Source organism: Poecilia reticulata, linkage group LG12, assembly GCF_000633615.1.
Source record: "Poecilia reticulata strain Guanapo linkage group LG12, Guppy_female_1.0+MT, whole genome shotgun sequence".
Taxonomy (NCBI): domain Eukaryota; kingdom Metazoa; phylum Chordata; class Actinopteri; order Cyprinodontiformes; family Poeciliidae; genus Poecilia; species Poecilia reticulata.
This window is the reverse complement of record NC_024342.1, coordinates 16,395,165-16,412,434: the sequence shown is the minus strand read 5'-3', so window position 1 is coordinate 16,412,434 and position 17,270 is coordinate 16,395,165. Positions and strand designations below refer to the sequence as shown.

Here is a 17,270-nt window from a genome sequence, read left to right as displayed (position 1 = left end):
ATGAAAATTAAAGTGTTTAGTTTGAATGCCAAAGGTGGCCTGGCTGTATAGAAACTGCTGTGCTTTAAAAGTGAAAATGCTTGTTTTTTACACCTCTTCTTTGTAGCAGTCACCTAAAAGTGCCTTGTAATTTTTACAAAACTATGAATTATGTCATTTCTTTACAACTTTAAGTTTTGTTGCAGTACAACACTCCCAGAATCTTTTAATTTGTTGATTTGTATGTTTAATATTGCTGACTTTTTCTTGAAGCAATTCAAGAAAGTTTTTTTCTGGACTATTATAGTACCGATAAAATAAAAATGGCTTAAATATTAAATATTGTTTATTTCCATGTTTGGTTTAATGGTTGTTTTTGTAAGTTGAATCAGAGTATCACTGTGTTTTTTAGTGAACAAGTCTTTGAAAGAGTGACTCCTATCAGGGATGCATTCCTCACTGGTGACAGGTATTAGAAGTTGTTAATTACATTTTCAGCGAAATGCTTGAGATGTTCTTGTTATCAAACAGTGATAGCATTCATCTAAAGGAAGAACAAAACATTAACTATCATGTTTCAGTATAACTAAGCCTTTTGAGAACACTGAATAAAGTGTTTTTTCTGGAAATGTTTTCGTGGAACAGTGGCCCGGTTAAATGAACTGAACTGAACTATGGGTGACATTGCTGTTCTTAGAAAAACCGGTTGTATCGGATGATCAGTTTTATTGCTTTCCAAAACTGACTCAGAAGTTTTGGTGTAAAGGTTACAATTGAGAAGCAGGAAATGTGTTTAATCCAAATTCTATTCCATTCAGAAACTGTCGATGTGACAAAAAGCTTGGACATAAATAAATGTTTAAGTTTCAGCAACAGTTGTCACAACTGTAAACATGTAAACTAGCAATATTTTCAACCCCTTTCATTATTGGCAATGGACCACTGGCACAATATGCTTATTAATCTGATGTTTGTGTTTTTTTGTGTGCCTTTAACACCTTTTTAAATTGAAGTTTATATTTTTATGTGCTTTGTTGTTGTGAATTATGAACTTAAGAAAATAAAATTGCATTAAAATACCTGGATTATTTTTACGTTATATTTGACTTAAATGGTACCCGGATCAAATTCCCCACATATATTTCTGCTGTGGGGTTATGCAGTATTTTGTTTCAGCACCACTCATGCGTATATATGTACATTTTGCTCATCTTTGTCAGGATGGGGTGGTAGGTGACGGTGAGGAGAGACGCTGAGACCCAGATAAGATGAGGAATATGATAGTTTTAATGAATAATAAAGCTCAAACAGTCCAGGAACAGGCAGCACGGCAGAGAGTAGCACACAGCTAATACCGGTAGCAACTGATAACTATAGACTGAAAACAAGAGCAAAGCTAACCAGGACTTATCGGTTCTACTGGAGAGTAACAACTTACATTCGACGTATCTACAACGAACAGCGTTAGACAGCAACAGACAAAGATCCGACGAACACAGACAACAGGTGAGACTAAATACACATGGGGTAATCAAGGGAACGAGACACACCTGGGAGACAATCAACGGGGAAGACGCAGAGACAGGACTCACAGGGAACAGGATCACACTGGAAAACTCAAAAATAAACACACAGAAACACGGATCATGACAATCTTGCATTAAACAGTCGTTGGGTTCCTACTGTCAAACTACTGAAACAAACATGAATCAGCCAGAGACATCACCAACTGAGGCTGTACCTGTAATCTGATACCTGATAGCAAAACAAGTATGCCTTGTGTTCAATATCTGGAGAATGTGTGCATTCATGTGTGTGTGTGTGTGTGTGTGTGTGTGTGTGTGTGTGTGTGTGTGTGTGTGTGTGTGTGTGTGTGTGTGTGTGTGTGAGACCCTGTAAGGATAAGCATGTATAACCAATGGATGGATGAATCTATCGGCTTTGTTTGTTAAAAAGTTTTGTTGCAGCTTCTCAGTTGGATTTACTACTTTGACTAGGCCAGTGGCCCTGGGCAGTTTGGCTATTATTTCCCAATAAGTACGTTTTGTCCCAACTTGGTAAATTTTTTCTGAAACACAAACTTTGTAACAGTTGCCTTTGGCGCTTGTTGTTATTCAAAACCAATCCAAGCCTTTTGTTTTGCAACAAACATAATGAACCAATTGGTGTTAAAATATATGAGCAAGACTTGGAATATACTGCAAGTAATGCACGCAGTCATACTTAAGGACAATCTAAATAGATCAATCAACCTAACAATCATGTGTTTGGACTGAGGGAAGAAGATGGATTACCCACGCATTCATTGGGAGAACATGCTAACTCTATGCAGAAAAACCTCAGGTTGGGTTTCAAACCCACAATCTTCTTGCACCAACATTAACAGCTGGTAGCCCTGTTTAATGTCCCCAATGTACTTGTAGCTCTAATAGCATAAAATGGTCATGCATCCCTGTATCATTCACAATTAGCACTGCTTTGTAAGTGTCAAGAAATGTGTAGCTATGACACAAAAAATTTGAAAACGTTCAGGAGATACACATACCTTTGTAAGGTGGTAACAAAAAGATAAAATATTTTAAAGGGGTGGTAAAAAAAATTTTTTACAGGGTAAATAATCTGATAATCAGGCCATGTCATGCTTTTATTTTCATGCTCATGAGCCAATCTGATATCCACACAAAAGGTTAGCTGTCTCTAAGATGTTGCTTTTGGCATCTGCAAGGGAGCCACACTGTCTCTCCAGTATATATGATTCTTTTTCTTTGCTATAAACAATGCATTGACTCAGTAGTCTGACGGAGCTTTACTCTAATCATTTACTGTGATCTGTTTGTGAGTGTAGGATTTTGTAAGCTCTTATATCATGCACATGGTATTAATTTACCTGATATTTTCACTTTAACAGTGCTTGGATAAGATTTTTTCCATTACAAGGGCTACATTGACATGTTAACCTCAATAAACAATATCCATCCATCCATTCATTTTCTTTCACCCTTGTCCCTCAGTGGGGTCGAGAGGGTTGCTGGTGCCCATCTCCAGCTAACGTTCCGGGCGAGAGGCGGGGTCACCCTGGACAGTTCGCCAGTCTGTCGCAGGGCAACACAGAGACACACAGGACACACAACCATGCACACACACTCTCACACCTAGGGACAATTTAGAGAGCCCAATTAACCTGACAGTCATGTTTTTAGACTGAGGGAGGAAACCGGAGTACCCGGAGAAAACCCACGCATGCACAGGGAGAACATGCAAACTCCATGAAGAAAGACCCCAGGCCGGGAATCAAACCCAGAACCTTCTTGCTGCAAGGCAACAGCTCTACCAACTGCGCCACTGTGCAGCCTCAATAAACAATATCATACAGTAAAATACTTCAATAAAGTCATCATGGATAGTCTTGATTGGAGCTTAGCAGAAATTCTTAGTCTCTGGCTGTATAGAGTTGAAGACCCATTGGTCTAAGGTAAAATAAATCGGCAAATGTATTTGCTCATCCGTCCTACTAATTGAATTAAGTTCTTCTAATTACTTTCATAGCCAAATAAATAAAGCAGTCTGCAGACTTGCTGACTGCTTTTAAAATATTTATAAATGATTGGGTTACACTCAGGAAGTCAGTGAACAGGATGTCACCTGCTCAATAAGTTCAGTCATAACACACCCTTGGATAACTATTAGCAATAATAAACCAAATTGGAAGCGATTGGGCTTGATAGGAACTCACCAGAAATCAGTAGGTCGTACAAAATCACAGAAGGGGTTCAGTGGATGGTGAGGCACATGTTGAAATTTCTGTAGAGTCAACAACACAGCACAGTCTGTGGAGAGCTCAATAGAATGGATTTTTATGGCCAAACAGCTGCATCCATGCCCCACACTGCCAAGTGTGACGCTAAGCATGGATGCTGTGGCGTAAAACATAAGTGCAAAAAATAAGGTTCACAAAGATATGGACGAGTGTTCTTGGTGTAGACCAGTGGTCCCCAAACTACGGCTCGCGGGCCGGATACGGCCCGCCACCACTTTTGATCCGGCCCACTGAACAAAACCAGAGAGCATTTAGATTTTTTTTTATTTACCGCATTTTCTGGAATATAGGCCGTTTATATGTGGATTTTTCTTCAACCACCAGGGGGCTCTTTAGCAGGAAATGAATCATTGGAAGTCTGGTTACTTGCACGCCAATATTGAGCCAAAAGCAGCAAAATGAGTAGGAAACAGATCAGATATCTTTGGAAAGTTTATTTTTCAAAGGGGAAAAGGCCCAGAGAAGAGACAGGAGAATGGATTTATCCCGGACCGGTAGGTGAGTCCCACATTACAAGCAGCTCTGCGTAACATGCGGCGACCAGCTGCTAATGAGGCAATGAAGCTTCAAACTGCTTCGCCACATAGAGACCAAGCAGGCTGTGGATATAAGCAACACTTCAGGTGTTATTGTCTCTCATCACTTGATTTGCAGAGAAACAAGCTCAGGGCTCCGTTAGTCATTATCGTGAGTTAAAATTTTCACAAAAGTAAAATGTTCGTTTTTGTGGCGCTTCTGTATCTTATTTTGAAGGGATATGTAAACGTTACCATAGCGACCAGAGAGCGTTTGGGCAGTGGACAAGAGGAGACGAGTAGAGCTTGTGAGTCTTAAGTCTGGTTTTTGTCGGCCGATTCTCCAAACCTCTGTGACCACAGAGCTGATAAAAGTCCAACAGGCTCGATCGGTTTGTGTTCAGCCACACGGCATGAACCGATTCCAGTAACGAACATCCCGATTCCAGCGGATAATTTAGTAAAACCCCCAACATAGCGGGAATTTAAACTAACCAAACACGGATGGCGATGTAGAAACATTAGTGATAGTTTTTTGAGTAATTTTAAGAGATAAAAGATGTAACAAAAAGAAAACGCGGGGGAGAAAAGACGATGGTAAGCAGCCGCTCTATTTGCTGCACTATGATTTGGAGGTGACTGTTTTTTCATAGTTAACATTTTTAACTGATTAAACATAATAATGACCTTTAGATTTAATAATAAACATTTCCACATATCCACCGGACTCTCAGTTGCGCGATATGTCAGCTGTTTGGGATTCCCCTCTGTTCTGACGTCACCGCGCTTTTTGATTGGCTACCTGTCACATTCAGCAGTTTGTATTCTCGTTCCCAGTCAGGGAAAACCCCACAGGCTGCGATAAAAGGGCCAAGACAACCCAAATAGGGAATGTTCAGTATTTAGTGGGAATACCAACATGCAGAAGCCTTATCTGACGGTTCATCTCCCCGCCCCCTCTCCCCACCGGTCCGCGGTAATAAACAGGTTGGGACCACTGCTTTAGCACATGCTAAAGCACTGCTTTAGTAGCAACACAAAGGATCAGCACTTTGACTGTTACAGTTTCCGTTCAGAAACTACCGTAATTAGTTCTGTTAAATCTAATCTTGGCAACTTTTTCTTTTTCAACCGTAATAAATGTGATATTCAATTGACCTGACTCAGACGTAGGCTGTCCGCCCCCCTCTGCTGCTGCTGCATGTTGTGGAAAACCTGGAGCGGCAGAGATATCTGCGGCTTATGTATGTTTACTGGTTTAAGAAAAAAAAAAAAACTTTGGGGTTGTGGCTCATAGTCCGGTGCGGCTAATAGTTCGGAAAAGACAGGCTATAATCCTTCCTGGATTTTTTTTCTGTGAAGAACCCAGAGAGGGTTATTTGGTTATTATTTATTTCATGAATAGTGTTATTATTTATTTCCTGACTTGTTCTGTGAAGAACCCAGAGAGGGTTATTTGATTGTGTTTTCTGGAAAACAATATATTTTTACATTTAGGCAATCCTGCAATCGTCACACTTTTTCTGATACAAACTGACTCCTGCCCCCAGCAGAGAAGGAAAAAGTTATATGGCCCTCACAGGAAAAAGGTTTGAGGACCCCTGGTGTAGACGAATCTGCACTGATTTACACAGAGGCTTGACTTCAAGGTTATAAAACACTTTTTGGATGAAATACAGTGGAAACTGCCTGACCTCACGAAGAGGCTTCTGAAAAAACAACCAAAACTTCTTATAACACCGTTCAAGGAAATATCAAAAAGACTTCCGAGAATTATTGTAGGTCTTATACATAAAAAGGAGGACTACATCACACAGCATCTGGATTAAGAATATGATGTAACTTCACTTCATGCATTAAGGCAGATAATCAAATGCTTAAGGCAAAGTAGTGTAGCAGAATGAGGAATATCAGAGTATTTAACAATGCCATCTTAATTATTGATGTACTTAAAACACATTTTACTTTCCAAAGTTTTTTCTTCCTAGTGTGATATTAATCGTGTCAACATATTTTTATATTTTTTTTAAAGGATGCCTTGTGACTTACTTTTAAAGATCACAGATAACGTCGTAAATTCCTCCGTGTCAAAGATCTGAAGACGTATCCTTCAGCTAAAACCTGTCTGTCACATTCAGGCTTTGTGGGAGGAGATCTGATTTCTTCGACTGCTCACAACCAATGAGATGTAACCTACGAGAAAAGTTAACAGCGTGAAGAGAGAGGTTGCTTTCAATTTGGAGTAGGTACAGTAATCAGAGTCGCTCCTCTAATGTTACCTCCTCTGGGTAAGTTCAAAGGTTTTTGCTCAGTTGTTTGCTTGTACTGAATGCGTCTCGTAGTTTACAAGGCTGTTTTTATTGCTTTTTGAGGAAAGCTTTCAAGACTTTGTGCGTAGGCTTTAATCCAAAAGAGCAGAGTAAATTAACATAAAACGCATGCTAAGTTTTCTGACTTTTAAAAGAAATATTGTATTAAATATTGACAGTGGATTATTATGTAATTAGAAAACAAGTTAGAGTATTAAGTCCAACAGACACACCTACTCAGATGAGACTGCCAGCTTGAAATGCCTATTTTATCAGGCATCAGTTCACTGTGTGCAGTGAAAATCAGTTTAGTTTTTATCTTGTTACTCATCGAACGTGTCTGTAGTATTAGATTGTTTGGGTTCGTTTTGGAATAAGAATGATTGTCCCTTCTTTTGTTGTTCTTGTTAAAACTTGAAATTTAAGGACAGTGTACATGTTTCCAGTATCAACATGAGGGCTGTGTGCTCTATTCGACAAAAAACAAAGACTTTGAATTTCTCTTTCTTATCTTTAGTCTTTGTCTCTCCTTTTCCCATGAAGACTTTTTCTTTTTAGCAAATGTAAATGTTATAGCACATAGTTAAAGAAGGATAATATTATAATTTGAAAATGTTTTGCTGGCATATTTTGGCTGCAGTGCAGCTTTGTATTGGGTAAAATGAGGATTACATGTTCTCTCCAATTTCATTTTCAGGTTTGCATTTTGCATTTAATAATGTTTAACAAAGGATTTAAATGCACAGCGGTGGTGCGGCGGCTGATGCCATGGGTTGTGTTGACCAAGGTAATGTTGGTCCTCTACTGTTTGACAATGACACGCCAAGTGAATATAAGGTAAATTAAATAAATGCATTTCAATGATGTCAGTCAATACACAAATGCACTCATCATGGGTATAAATCATATTTATTGGTTGTAGAATTATTTGATTAGAATTTTTGTTTTCCAGGGTGGACTAATCATACTATGAGATTGTTTCAAAAGTTTAGATTCATTTTGTTTCATTGTTTAATCCACACCGGATCAAAATGTTACATAAAGGTTCAAATAGACAGCCTAATTAATGTAAACCTAAATAAATCTTAGTGAGCTGTTTTTTTCAATATGCACTTATTGCATTCGTCAGCAATCATCTGCCATAATACAGTACTAGTTGGATTTTGATCACTCTTTTTGGCAGAAGTGGTGGAGAGTTCATTTAAATTGTTTGATTTGTTGGCACTGATCCATCTGTTAAACATTTTCCACAGATTAGTTTGGCTCATGGCTTTCCAAAAGCTCAAAGCTATCTGCCTTTATCCATCCCAAAAGCAGTTTGGATTTGTTTGGGAACTTTGTCCTATTAGAAAATATGGCTGCTGTATCCGGGTTCCAACCAACTGCCTCAAATTGTCACCCTTGTACAAAATTACATTTGTAACAACTTTCATAAACACTCTGAGTCATAATTCTGCTGAAAAGACGAGGGACGTCATCTCCAGAGAAACACGTTTCCCAGTGTTATAAATTAACAGGTTGAGAAAGAATCCTTTCAAGATTTGAAGAAATTCCAGTTGCCCACATGGTCAAGAAAATATCCGCTAGAGACAAGGTTTATGGTAAGAAGAAATAAACATGAAGCCACTTGACACCAGTGACAAGAACTGTGCTTGGATGAGTCAGGCAGAGGCTTTAAAATCATAAAGCACCGTAAAAACTGTACGTGGTGGTGGTGGCAGCATACTGTGTGGCTGTTTTGCTACAAGTGGTTTATTGTTCAAAGTGGGTGTATTGATAAAACTCTTCAACTTTATCTAAAATTAATGCTAGGAGTAAAAAATGTGGACAGAATCAGAACAATAATTCCAGAACCCTGATTAAAAGTGTATTTAGAAAAGGGAAAAGCGGAGTAATGGTAAGGGGTGACCAATATGGCCCCACACTTTGGTCTTGATACAAGTGGGAGCAAACAACTCAAAAACCCAAACGGCAGAATGATCAAATTTAGAGTAGCCTATTTTATTACAAAAAGGTCACTTTTAGTAGTGACACAATAAAACAGTCCTTTTCGTCTTAATAAAATCCAAAGTTCAGTAATTATCCTTAAAGGAAGTCAATAATCGGAGGTCACCAGTTGGGCTCCACTCATCCCGCTGCTCCAGGTGACGGCAATCTGCCCATAAGGCGCTCACTTGCGGATCCTCAGCGGACTCTGCGACGCTCCGGCATTGTTCCGCTCTTCGGCGTGCCACGCCCCTTTTCAGACTGACCCAGAGGCGCGGACAGGTTCCCTTCTGCCCCGATACTCTGCACTGAGCCGTCGGCGCAGATTCCATCCGTCCTTCGCTCGGCGGCGCATCCGTCTCTTGCAATCACAGGATCAGTCTTCACCCTTCTCCTTCCATCTAGGCTCCTTTTATTCTGGCTTCAATCAGCCTCTGTCGACCCCTGAGAGCACTGATTACGGAACGCAATCAGTGCGCTCCGCCTCCTTAAACGGCCGCCTTCAGCCCAGCGCGTTTGGGTTGTTAAAGGGGAAAACAAAAAAACAAAACATGCAAAGCACAACAAAAAAATTAAAAGAAAAGAAAAACAATCATATTTTCCCCTGTGCAACAAAGGCTTACACTGAACATATACACTCAAAAACTGGGTCTGTGTCAGCAACCAGCTCATTTTCATTTCTACCGATCCTGCCAAGAAGATCGTCAAAAATCCAGACAGAATTATGACAGAACCATGTTGATGGCGACAAAAAGTGCAAAGGCAAAGAACAACATTCAAAGAGGGTTTTATATCTCACAAAGTATGTATAGTCAACAAAAAGTATAATTTTGACTCTGTGTGTGGATAGAAGAAAATCCACAATTTTCAAATTCCAGGTTAGAAATTAATAAAGACGTGTACTATCATTTCAAATAAATTATTGAAAGTCCTAAATGAATCTGAGCTTAATGGCCTAAAGTGTATGTAAATTTCTGACTACAGAAGCAGTAATCCTACTTTTTGTTTCACTCAAAGTCCCACACAGGAAAAGACGTGTCCCCTCAGCATGGCAAAGACAAGTCCGGGCAAAATCACTGGAAGCCCTGACTCTAAGCAGGACTGCTCTCCCAAAGTGAACATCATGTTCATGAAGACTCATAAAACGGCGAGCAGCACCATCCTCAACATCCTCTACAGGTTTGGGGAAAAGCACAAGCTCAAGTTTGCCCTACCTAACAGACGCAATGATTTCTGCTACCCGCAGCCATTCCTGTGCTCCCAGGTGAAGGACTACAGGCCAGGGGAGTGCTTTAACATCCTTTGCAACCACATGCGGTTCAACTATCAAGAAGTGTCCAAACTCTTGCCTCCAAACACATTGTATGTCACCATCCTACGTGACCCGGTGCATCTCTTTGAGTCAGCTTTCCATTACTTCCAGAAAATAATTCCTCTTACTTGGCGCATTAGTGGAAATAACAAACTGACTGAGTTTCTGAACAATCCAGAGGCCTTCTACAGTCTGGAAGCTATTAACTCATTCTACCTTAAAAATTTGCTGTTTTTTGACTTTGGTTTCGATAACAACCTTAAAGCCAATGACCCTCGTGTCATGAAGGAGATTCTGTATTTATCCAAACTTTTTCATCTGGTTCTTATAGCAGAATACTTTGAGGAATCTCTGATTCTTCTTAAGGATTTACTTTGCTGGTCCATGGAGGACATCCTGTACTTCAAGCTCAATGTTCGAAGGACCTCATCCGTGTCTCGTCTGGATCCTGAGACGAGAGCCAAAGCCTTACAGTGGAACTGGGCTGACTGGAAACTCTATCAACACTTCAATGCTACTTTCTGGGAGAGAGTCGAGGCATATGGAAGAACAAGAATGGAACGAGATGTAAATGAGCTGAGGAGAAGAAATGCAGAGATGAGGGCCACCTGCATTGAGGGTGGCGATGCAGTTGAAGCTCATAAGATTAAAGACACACGTTTCAAGCCTTGGCAGCCCATTGGAGAGAAATCCATTATGGGATACAACTTGAGAAATGACATTAATCCTGAAAGCAGGAAAATATGTGCAAAAATGCTTACGCCTGAGATCCAGTACTTATCAGACTTGGGAGTAAACCTCTGGGTGACTAAACTATGGGGTTGGTTGAAAGATTATATTTTATAAGTGCCTTGTCTTATTTGTATATTTTGACTTAATTTTGAAAATGTTTTAAGATGGAATTAAACAACTTAAGTTGGATGTCCATTTCACAAACCGTATGTTTATAATTTAAAATGTCAGTTCTTGTCGCCTGAATTAGTTAATTTCTCTACAAAAAAAAGTTGGGTTTGCTGCACTTACATTTTTTTTTACATTGCAAGCTTTTACAAGAAGATTAAAATAAACATATTTGTTATGTCTGTTTGTTAAATGTATAATGCATTAAAACTAAAAACTATTAAGAGCTAAATAAGTGAGTCATTTCAGACATCTTGAATGATTAAAAATTGTAGTTTCTGACTGTTTCATTAATGAATTTCAGTTTAAAGTGTAAATTTACTCCCTTCTTTAGCATCTAAACAGCCAGAGGTTTAAATGCTAAACCTCTGATTGGGCAGAGAGTATTTCTTCCCACTGCGGTATTGTGTTAGTTGGGCAAGATATGTGTTTTCTATCCATAAGGATTGATTTCAGTCTGTGTCTATTAAGAATTTTAATAAAAGTTTGGCATAAAACGTAATTACAGCCAAAATCCGATTCATTATTTATTTTTGCCATGGGCTATACTGATTTTGTTCAAGAAATATGGAGAGGTTTATTTTCATATCTAGCGAGTACTGTAGTATGTATGAATTGTTCTGCACAGAAAAGAGATGTCTTAAAACACAATTTGAGCTATGAAGCCTTTCATAGACAACTTCCTGTTATCTATTGAAGGGAAAAAAAAGGAGAACATTTGCATTCTCAATAGCATGGTTAGCATCTCTTTGCAAACCAAATATATTTTAGGTGCAGGAAAAAGGGAGTCTCTCAGCAAGGTGTCCATGCAGGAACAAGCACTGAATCAAAGTCAGTCTTTCATTGATAATTTATCAGTCTGTTGTGTTTTTTTCTTTGTCAGCATTCAGAGTTCTGGCCAAAACTAAATGCCTTTTCCAGTGCAAGTGCTCATCCGGACCCTGGTGCTACTTTGTGTAGATGGGTAGACTAAACAATAAGTGATTAAAAAAACCATGGCTAGAACTGTTATGGGTTTTTATTACGCATGGTGTTAGTGAGACACCTGGAGGACTAATACTCACCTGCATGCAAAGCCTCCAGATGGTGTGGCCAATCTCACATAGCCTACTATTATTACCAGTTACCTCGCATTAATGTGATTTTTACTTGGGCAATAAATTAAATTATTGCACCTCTGTGTTGTTTTGCAAAAAAATATTATGGTTAGTGTTATTCAAAGCATGTATTGAGTTTATATTGTTATATTCTCTACATTATACTAAAACAATATTAGTATGGTTGGGTTTAATACCATTTCATGTTCAGTCATTAGTCTAACAGTTCAGGACGCCCCCTTGTGGATTTAAATAATCCCTTCACTCCTTTCAGGCCTCCACTTCCCCGAGCTAGCCGAATCTGATTCAGAAAACCTCACCTGCACATAGACCCCCTCCTTCAGGAACAAAAATGGAAACTGATCTTAAAGAGTTTTTGATTCCCAGACAGAACATTGGCTAAAACAAAAACGTGAAGGCTGATTTATACTGACCTGTATTGTTTTGGATAATTAGCTTTCTCTGATATACATTTTATGTTTTTCTTGTTTATAATTGCAGAAATTCAAGCTAAGTGTCTGTGTATATGACAGGAATTTTTAACTATAAAGACAAAGATGTAGCAATTAGACAAAGGGATAGATGTAAATAATTTACTATTCTTATTTCCTCCTACTACTTATTCACACTAGGGAAAGACTGGGATCAAATCCCAGTTTTCCAGACTGCATGGGAACCTTAGTAACAGTACAACAGGTTTTCTTGTAAGAGTAAAGCAGTTACTTTATCAAATGCAATCGAGACACTTTTGACGATTTTACATAGCCATTTAAGTTATCAAGAACACAAGAAAAAAAAATCAAAACCCTGCACGATATTGAAACACGTTTAATACAACAATTTACAATCTGAAGACAATGAAATCAATAGAAACATCTGCAAGGTAAAGGACGAGCTTTGATCCATCTCCCTGGTGGTCGGGACAGCCTTTCAGCCTATGCAGGTCCTCTCAGAGCCTCCTCCAGCCTGGGCATGACTTAGTGCACATTGTCCAAGATGACAGCTGCTTCATTCAGGTGCTGAATCCAGGAATATATGGTGACAGAAACTAGACAACACATTAGCACTGCAGCCTTATAAAAACCCAGGGTGGCGTCTTATTCTTCGTTCTCATAGTTGTGCTTGATGTGTTTCCATAGTTTCTGTAACGAGTCACAATGAGGTAATATTAGACACTTCATAAAAACAGGCGAAACTTATCCAACGGTCATTAACAGACTCGGTTAGCCAAGCTACGCTAACACTAGCTTCGTCCTCTCCTCACAAGGTCAGCACCGATAAAAACAACCAGGGACGGACTTACCCCGCGGTTCATCTGCTCAAAAATCGCGTCACCGCCTTGGTCAAACACCCGCTCAAATAAGACAGCTCCAACCATGATGGTCACAGCGAAGGTGGACGTCCTCCTGAAGAGAAGATTGTAGACGGTCTTAGCCAGCGCCATGTCGTCGGTGTAATGTGCACTGCGCAATAGCGGAAGTGGATACACATGACAACTTCCTCTACACAGGTTTATGTTTTCCCAGTTTAGCTACTAGCTAAAATCTACGAACATGTTTTAATGACCGTAGAAAAGCTGTTTTTTGTTTTTGAAATGTTGGTGCATGTTATAGCAACCGCTTAAGAGCCACAGTGGAGTTTTGCCCGTATTTGCCAGTGCCGTATAAGGACAATTAACATTTAACGGTATGTCAGTCAGCATATTAGTAAACTATTTAGATGTGTAAGATGGTTTCCAAAAGCAGCTACTTCTGTTCCAGAAGTGTTTTTCTTTTTAATGGCTTAATGTTGTTTTGACCAGTATTTATTTGATAATTAAGATTTGTATGTGTTTGTTATGTGTCTGATTAACCACTATTTAAGTTCGTCTAATGTCTTGTTTTTAGGTAAGTTTGTGCTTGAATTCAAGTCTGGGCCCAATTCATCATCTTTGAAAACATCTTTTGACTCTTTTGTAATAAATTAATAATCCTCTTTGAAACAGTTCAGTGTCTCTATGGCTGGTTTGTCTAAATCCTTGACAGAGACTTATGGAAATATTTATTTAACACCTTAAATATCTAGAAGCTGATATGCCAAGACAAATGAGGGCAATTTTGGGGGGGGGAAGGTTGACGCCATTTTTGTTATACATTTGATTTATTTCTTAATTAAAGCCTTTAACACTTGATAATGATTTATTACTGAACCATAGAATGGATGCAATTGAACACACATAATTTTGCAATATTTTTTTGAATTTATTGTTGTTTCCTGAAAAGTTACTTAGTCAAAATCCTGTCTTCATTCTCCATAATCTAGCAGAAATGTTATTTCTGTTCCAGTTCCAGTCATTTTTTTATCTGCCTACTCTCTCACCTATTGACAGCTCTCCTAGCGGAGCACCATGGGGAAGAGGTATTACTGTGACTACTGTGACCGGTCCTTTCAGGACAACATGCACAACAGGAAGAAACATCTAAATGGCGTTCAGCATCACAGAGCGAAGAAGGCCTGGTTTGACCAATTCAGAGGTGAGATGAGGAGGAATTCCTGACATTTGTTTTATGTGCTTTTTCTTCCATTTATCTCTTTAGTTAACCCTTAAATGACAAACATTTGATCAGCGGACAATTACCTGAAAACAGATTCCACCAGAACACACACCCACAAATCTGCTGTCTTTCTGTTACCGTCTAAACTGCTGCCTCTATCAAGGAGTCTGCAGCACATTTTCATTTTTACAGTCGGTGCTCATTACATGGAATTGATGAGTTAAATCAAAGTTTAACTATGTTAGTTTGAACATATTATTGAAAGACATCCAGAATTGGGAGAACATGAATTCTTCATTGTCATAGATAATAAGCAAGACCGATGTATATACATAAGCTTTTATTTGGCATCCCTAATATTGACATTTACAGCGCAAAGCTTGATAAGCAGTTTTAATGGACACAGAACTGTTTTCTAACACTTACAGATTCTGCTGCTGTTCTCCATGATGAGCAAATAAAGAAACCCTGCAGGAAGTTTCTCCAAAAAGGTGAAAAAAAATACCCCCCCACACCCCCCAAAAAAAGCAACTATAAAATTCTCCAATTTTTTTTAACAAATTTTACTATCAAATCCTATTTGATAATAAAATGATCACATTTTATTTATTTATTTTTTTGCACTTTTTTTTTCTTTAGGAATATGTGATTTTGGCCCAAACTGCAGATTTTCTCACATGTCTGAAGAGGATCTGTTCAACTTAAAAAGACACATGGAAGGTAAGTAGTGGCCACAAGGGGGTGCTGTGTACCATGTGATTTTTAGGTGTAGGTACGAATCTCAGAAGTGACGGTTTCTTTTACAATAACACCAGTTTTGCTCTTATTTAAAAGAAAAAAGATCTTAGACACGACAGACAATGTGGTTAAAATTTTTTTTAAATGAAGGATTAACACAAAAACTAAAGAAATACTCAACATATTCAAAGATATTAATGAAACACAAATGTACAGTGTGTTCTAGGTTACATGAAGGTTGCGTGTAGAAAACCATTTAACTGCTGCATCTTAATGAATGCAATATTTCTTTATTTTAAGAGGAAAGACAACACAAAGAGGACTCTGAGGACAGAATTCTCTCTGGGCGAAGTATAGAGGAATGGCTCTTGAAAAGGGAAAAGAAGCGAGCAGCTCTGGGTAGCAAAGGGTATGTGCATTCCTTTTCACTTTAACATGTTGGACTACATGGTTTGCATGCCTAATTACTGGTCCTGTTCATTTTGAATTCAACCGATTAATTATTTATCACTGCAGAGACTCAAAAACCAAGGAGGACAATGAGGAGGACGAAGCAGAAAGCGATATTCCTCAACAACTCTTCTCCATCCCTAACCTCCCACCCTCACTGTTGCCTCCTCCTCCAGGTGGATGGAGAGTCAGCGCAAGCAGCGAGTGGGGTTGAAGGACATTCGTCCCAGGGCTCAAATCCCAAAAACTGGATACGTGATGTCTTTAGAAGGACATTTATTTCAAAGAGATTGTTTCACATTTTTTTGTTTGAGCATATGCTCATGTTTTCAGCTGCTATAAGAATCCTAAATATCTAACTTCAGATTAAAGGAAAAGGTTTGAGCAAGAATCCAGCAGACATATTTGGAATCCACTGAAATACATCTGTTTGCTGATATTTACATTGCTGTAAGCAAAAGCAAAAAATATTAGGAATTTTGAGTTATTGTGAAGACTAATAAAAGAAGAAAAACATTACAAAATATGTGTTGCTACTGAAAGGAACTGACTTCCTTCCACAGTTGAGAAACAGTCATGTTAGGTTAACAGGTGACCTCAGAAAAGATGGTTTAACATGTTGGTACAGAAAGTAGAAAGGTTTGACAAACAGTCTGTCGCTCATCTACTTTAACTTCTCAGTGGGTGTTGAGACAAACTTTCTAAACTTCTTGCAAATTTCTAACCTTTTGTCAGCTGAATTTGTAGAGTTAATTTAAATAGGCTGGTTTCCTGGCACAGCTCCAACTTAAAACCTGAACCAGAGACTCAGGGCTTTGGGTCGATTAGTCCAGGAGCTTAATATTAACCAACTTGATCTATTAGAAACTCATGTTTGGATGAGCTTTTGGGATTGCCTTGTTGGAACATCTGGCTACGTCCAAGTTTGGTCATCTAGCTGTTGAAGTGTTTTGTTTTTTCTTTCATTGTTCCATGTGTTGAAAGCATCATTATCACGGCATGATGCTTCCACCACCATACTTGGAAATTGCTGTTATTGCAGACAAATAATTCAGCCGTTTGCAATTGGTTTCTTCTTTTGGGCAGCTGGAAATTTCAGCCGTTTATTTTGAAGCCAATGGCGTTTTGTTTTCTTTTTGTGCCTTTTAATTAACGAGAGTGTCAAAATTGTTTCAATGTGAGCAATGACATTGGTTATAAAAACTTCAGAATAGATTTGGTCCTTTATGGTTCCTCAGTTTTTCCAAGCACATCTCAACCAATTTTTTCTTCTAAGATTGCCAATTTGGTTCTCCTTCTGGTGATGCCTCGTGTTTACCTATGATTTATTGTTTGAACAGATGATCTTGAAATATGCAGTTGTTTAAAAAAAAACAACCTCCAAAAAACATTGCCAGTTATTTTTCAATCTACAATTCTTTCTATGAGCGAAGCTAATAACTGCAGTTTTATGTATTTTAAGGCTTTTCTGATGGTTGTACTTGTTATTTCATGCATCAGTGATGGATTATTGGCCAAAAATGGTTGAATATACAATATATGCAGGATTACACTGTTTTCTAACCCCAGGTCTCATCCATTTTCCCAATTTTTACCATATTTTCCCTTCATAATTGAATCATTTGTCTTTCTG

At 38.6% G+C, this 17,270-nt stretch overlaps 3 protein-coding genes across 7 annotated transcripts; 2 read left to right on the top strand and 1 right to left on the bottom strand.

Annotated features, from left to right (window-relative positions):
- The first annotated feature begins 1,413 nt into the window (after positions 1 to 1,413).
- gal3st1b (galactose-3-O-sulfotransferase 1b) lies at positions 1,414 to 11,320 on the top strand. 5 transcript variants are annotated; one of them, XM_017307708.1, is made up of 3 exons: positions 1,414 to 1,485; positions 6,450 to 7,457; positions 9,624 to 11,320. In XM_017307708.1, the coding sequence occupies exons 2-3, from the start codon at positions 7,282 to 7,284 to the stop codon at positions 10,762 to 10,764; spliced, it is 1,317 nt and encodes a 438-aa protein (XP_017163197.1). In that variant the 5' UTR covers positions 1,414 to 1,485; positions 6,450 to 7,281; the 3' UTR covers positions 10,765 to 11,320. The 5 variants fall into 5 exon arrangements, with proteins under 5 accessions (XP_017163197.1, XP_017163195.1, XP_017163196.1 ...); XM_017307706.1 differs by having other exon boundaries at positions 1,447 to 1,485; positions 6,344 to 7,457; XM_017307707.1 differs by lacking the exon at positions 1,414 to 1,485 and adding an exon at positions 4,580 to 4,619.
- A 1,405-nt stretch (positions 11,321 to 12,725) lies between these two features.
- Positions 12,726 to 13,391, bottom strand: uqcr10 (ubiquinol-cytochrome c reductase, complex III subunit X). Its single transcript, XM_008424212.1, has 2 exons — positions 13,219 to 13,391; positions 12,726 to 13,057 (listed from the first exon to the last, which is right to left on the bottom strand). The coding sequence occupies exons 1-2, from the start codon at positions 13,357 to 13,359 to the stop codon at positions 13,013 to 13,015; spliced, it is 186 nt and encodes a 61-aa protein (XP_008422434.1). The 5' UTR covers positions 13,360 to 13,391; the 3' UTR covers positions 12,726 to 13,012.
- A 31-nt stretch (positions 13,392 to 13,422) lies between these two features.
- zmat5 (zinc finger, matrin-type 5) lies at positions 13,423 to 17,205 on the top strand. The gene is made up of 6 exons (XM_008424211.2): positions 13,423 to 13,601; positions 14,284 to 14,428; positions 14,878 to 14,940; positions 15,089 to 15,169; positions 15,488 to 15,596; positions 15,704 to 17,205. The coding sequence occupies exons 2-6, from the start codon at positions 14,302 to 14,304 to the stop codon at positions 15,849 to 15,851; spliced, it is 528 nt and encodes a 175-aa protein (XP_008422433.1). The 5' UTR covers positions 13,423 to 13,601; positions 14,284 to 14,301; the 3' UTR covers positions 15,852 to 17,205.
- The last annotated feature ends 65 nt before the right edge of the window (positions 17,206 to 17,270 follow it).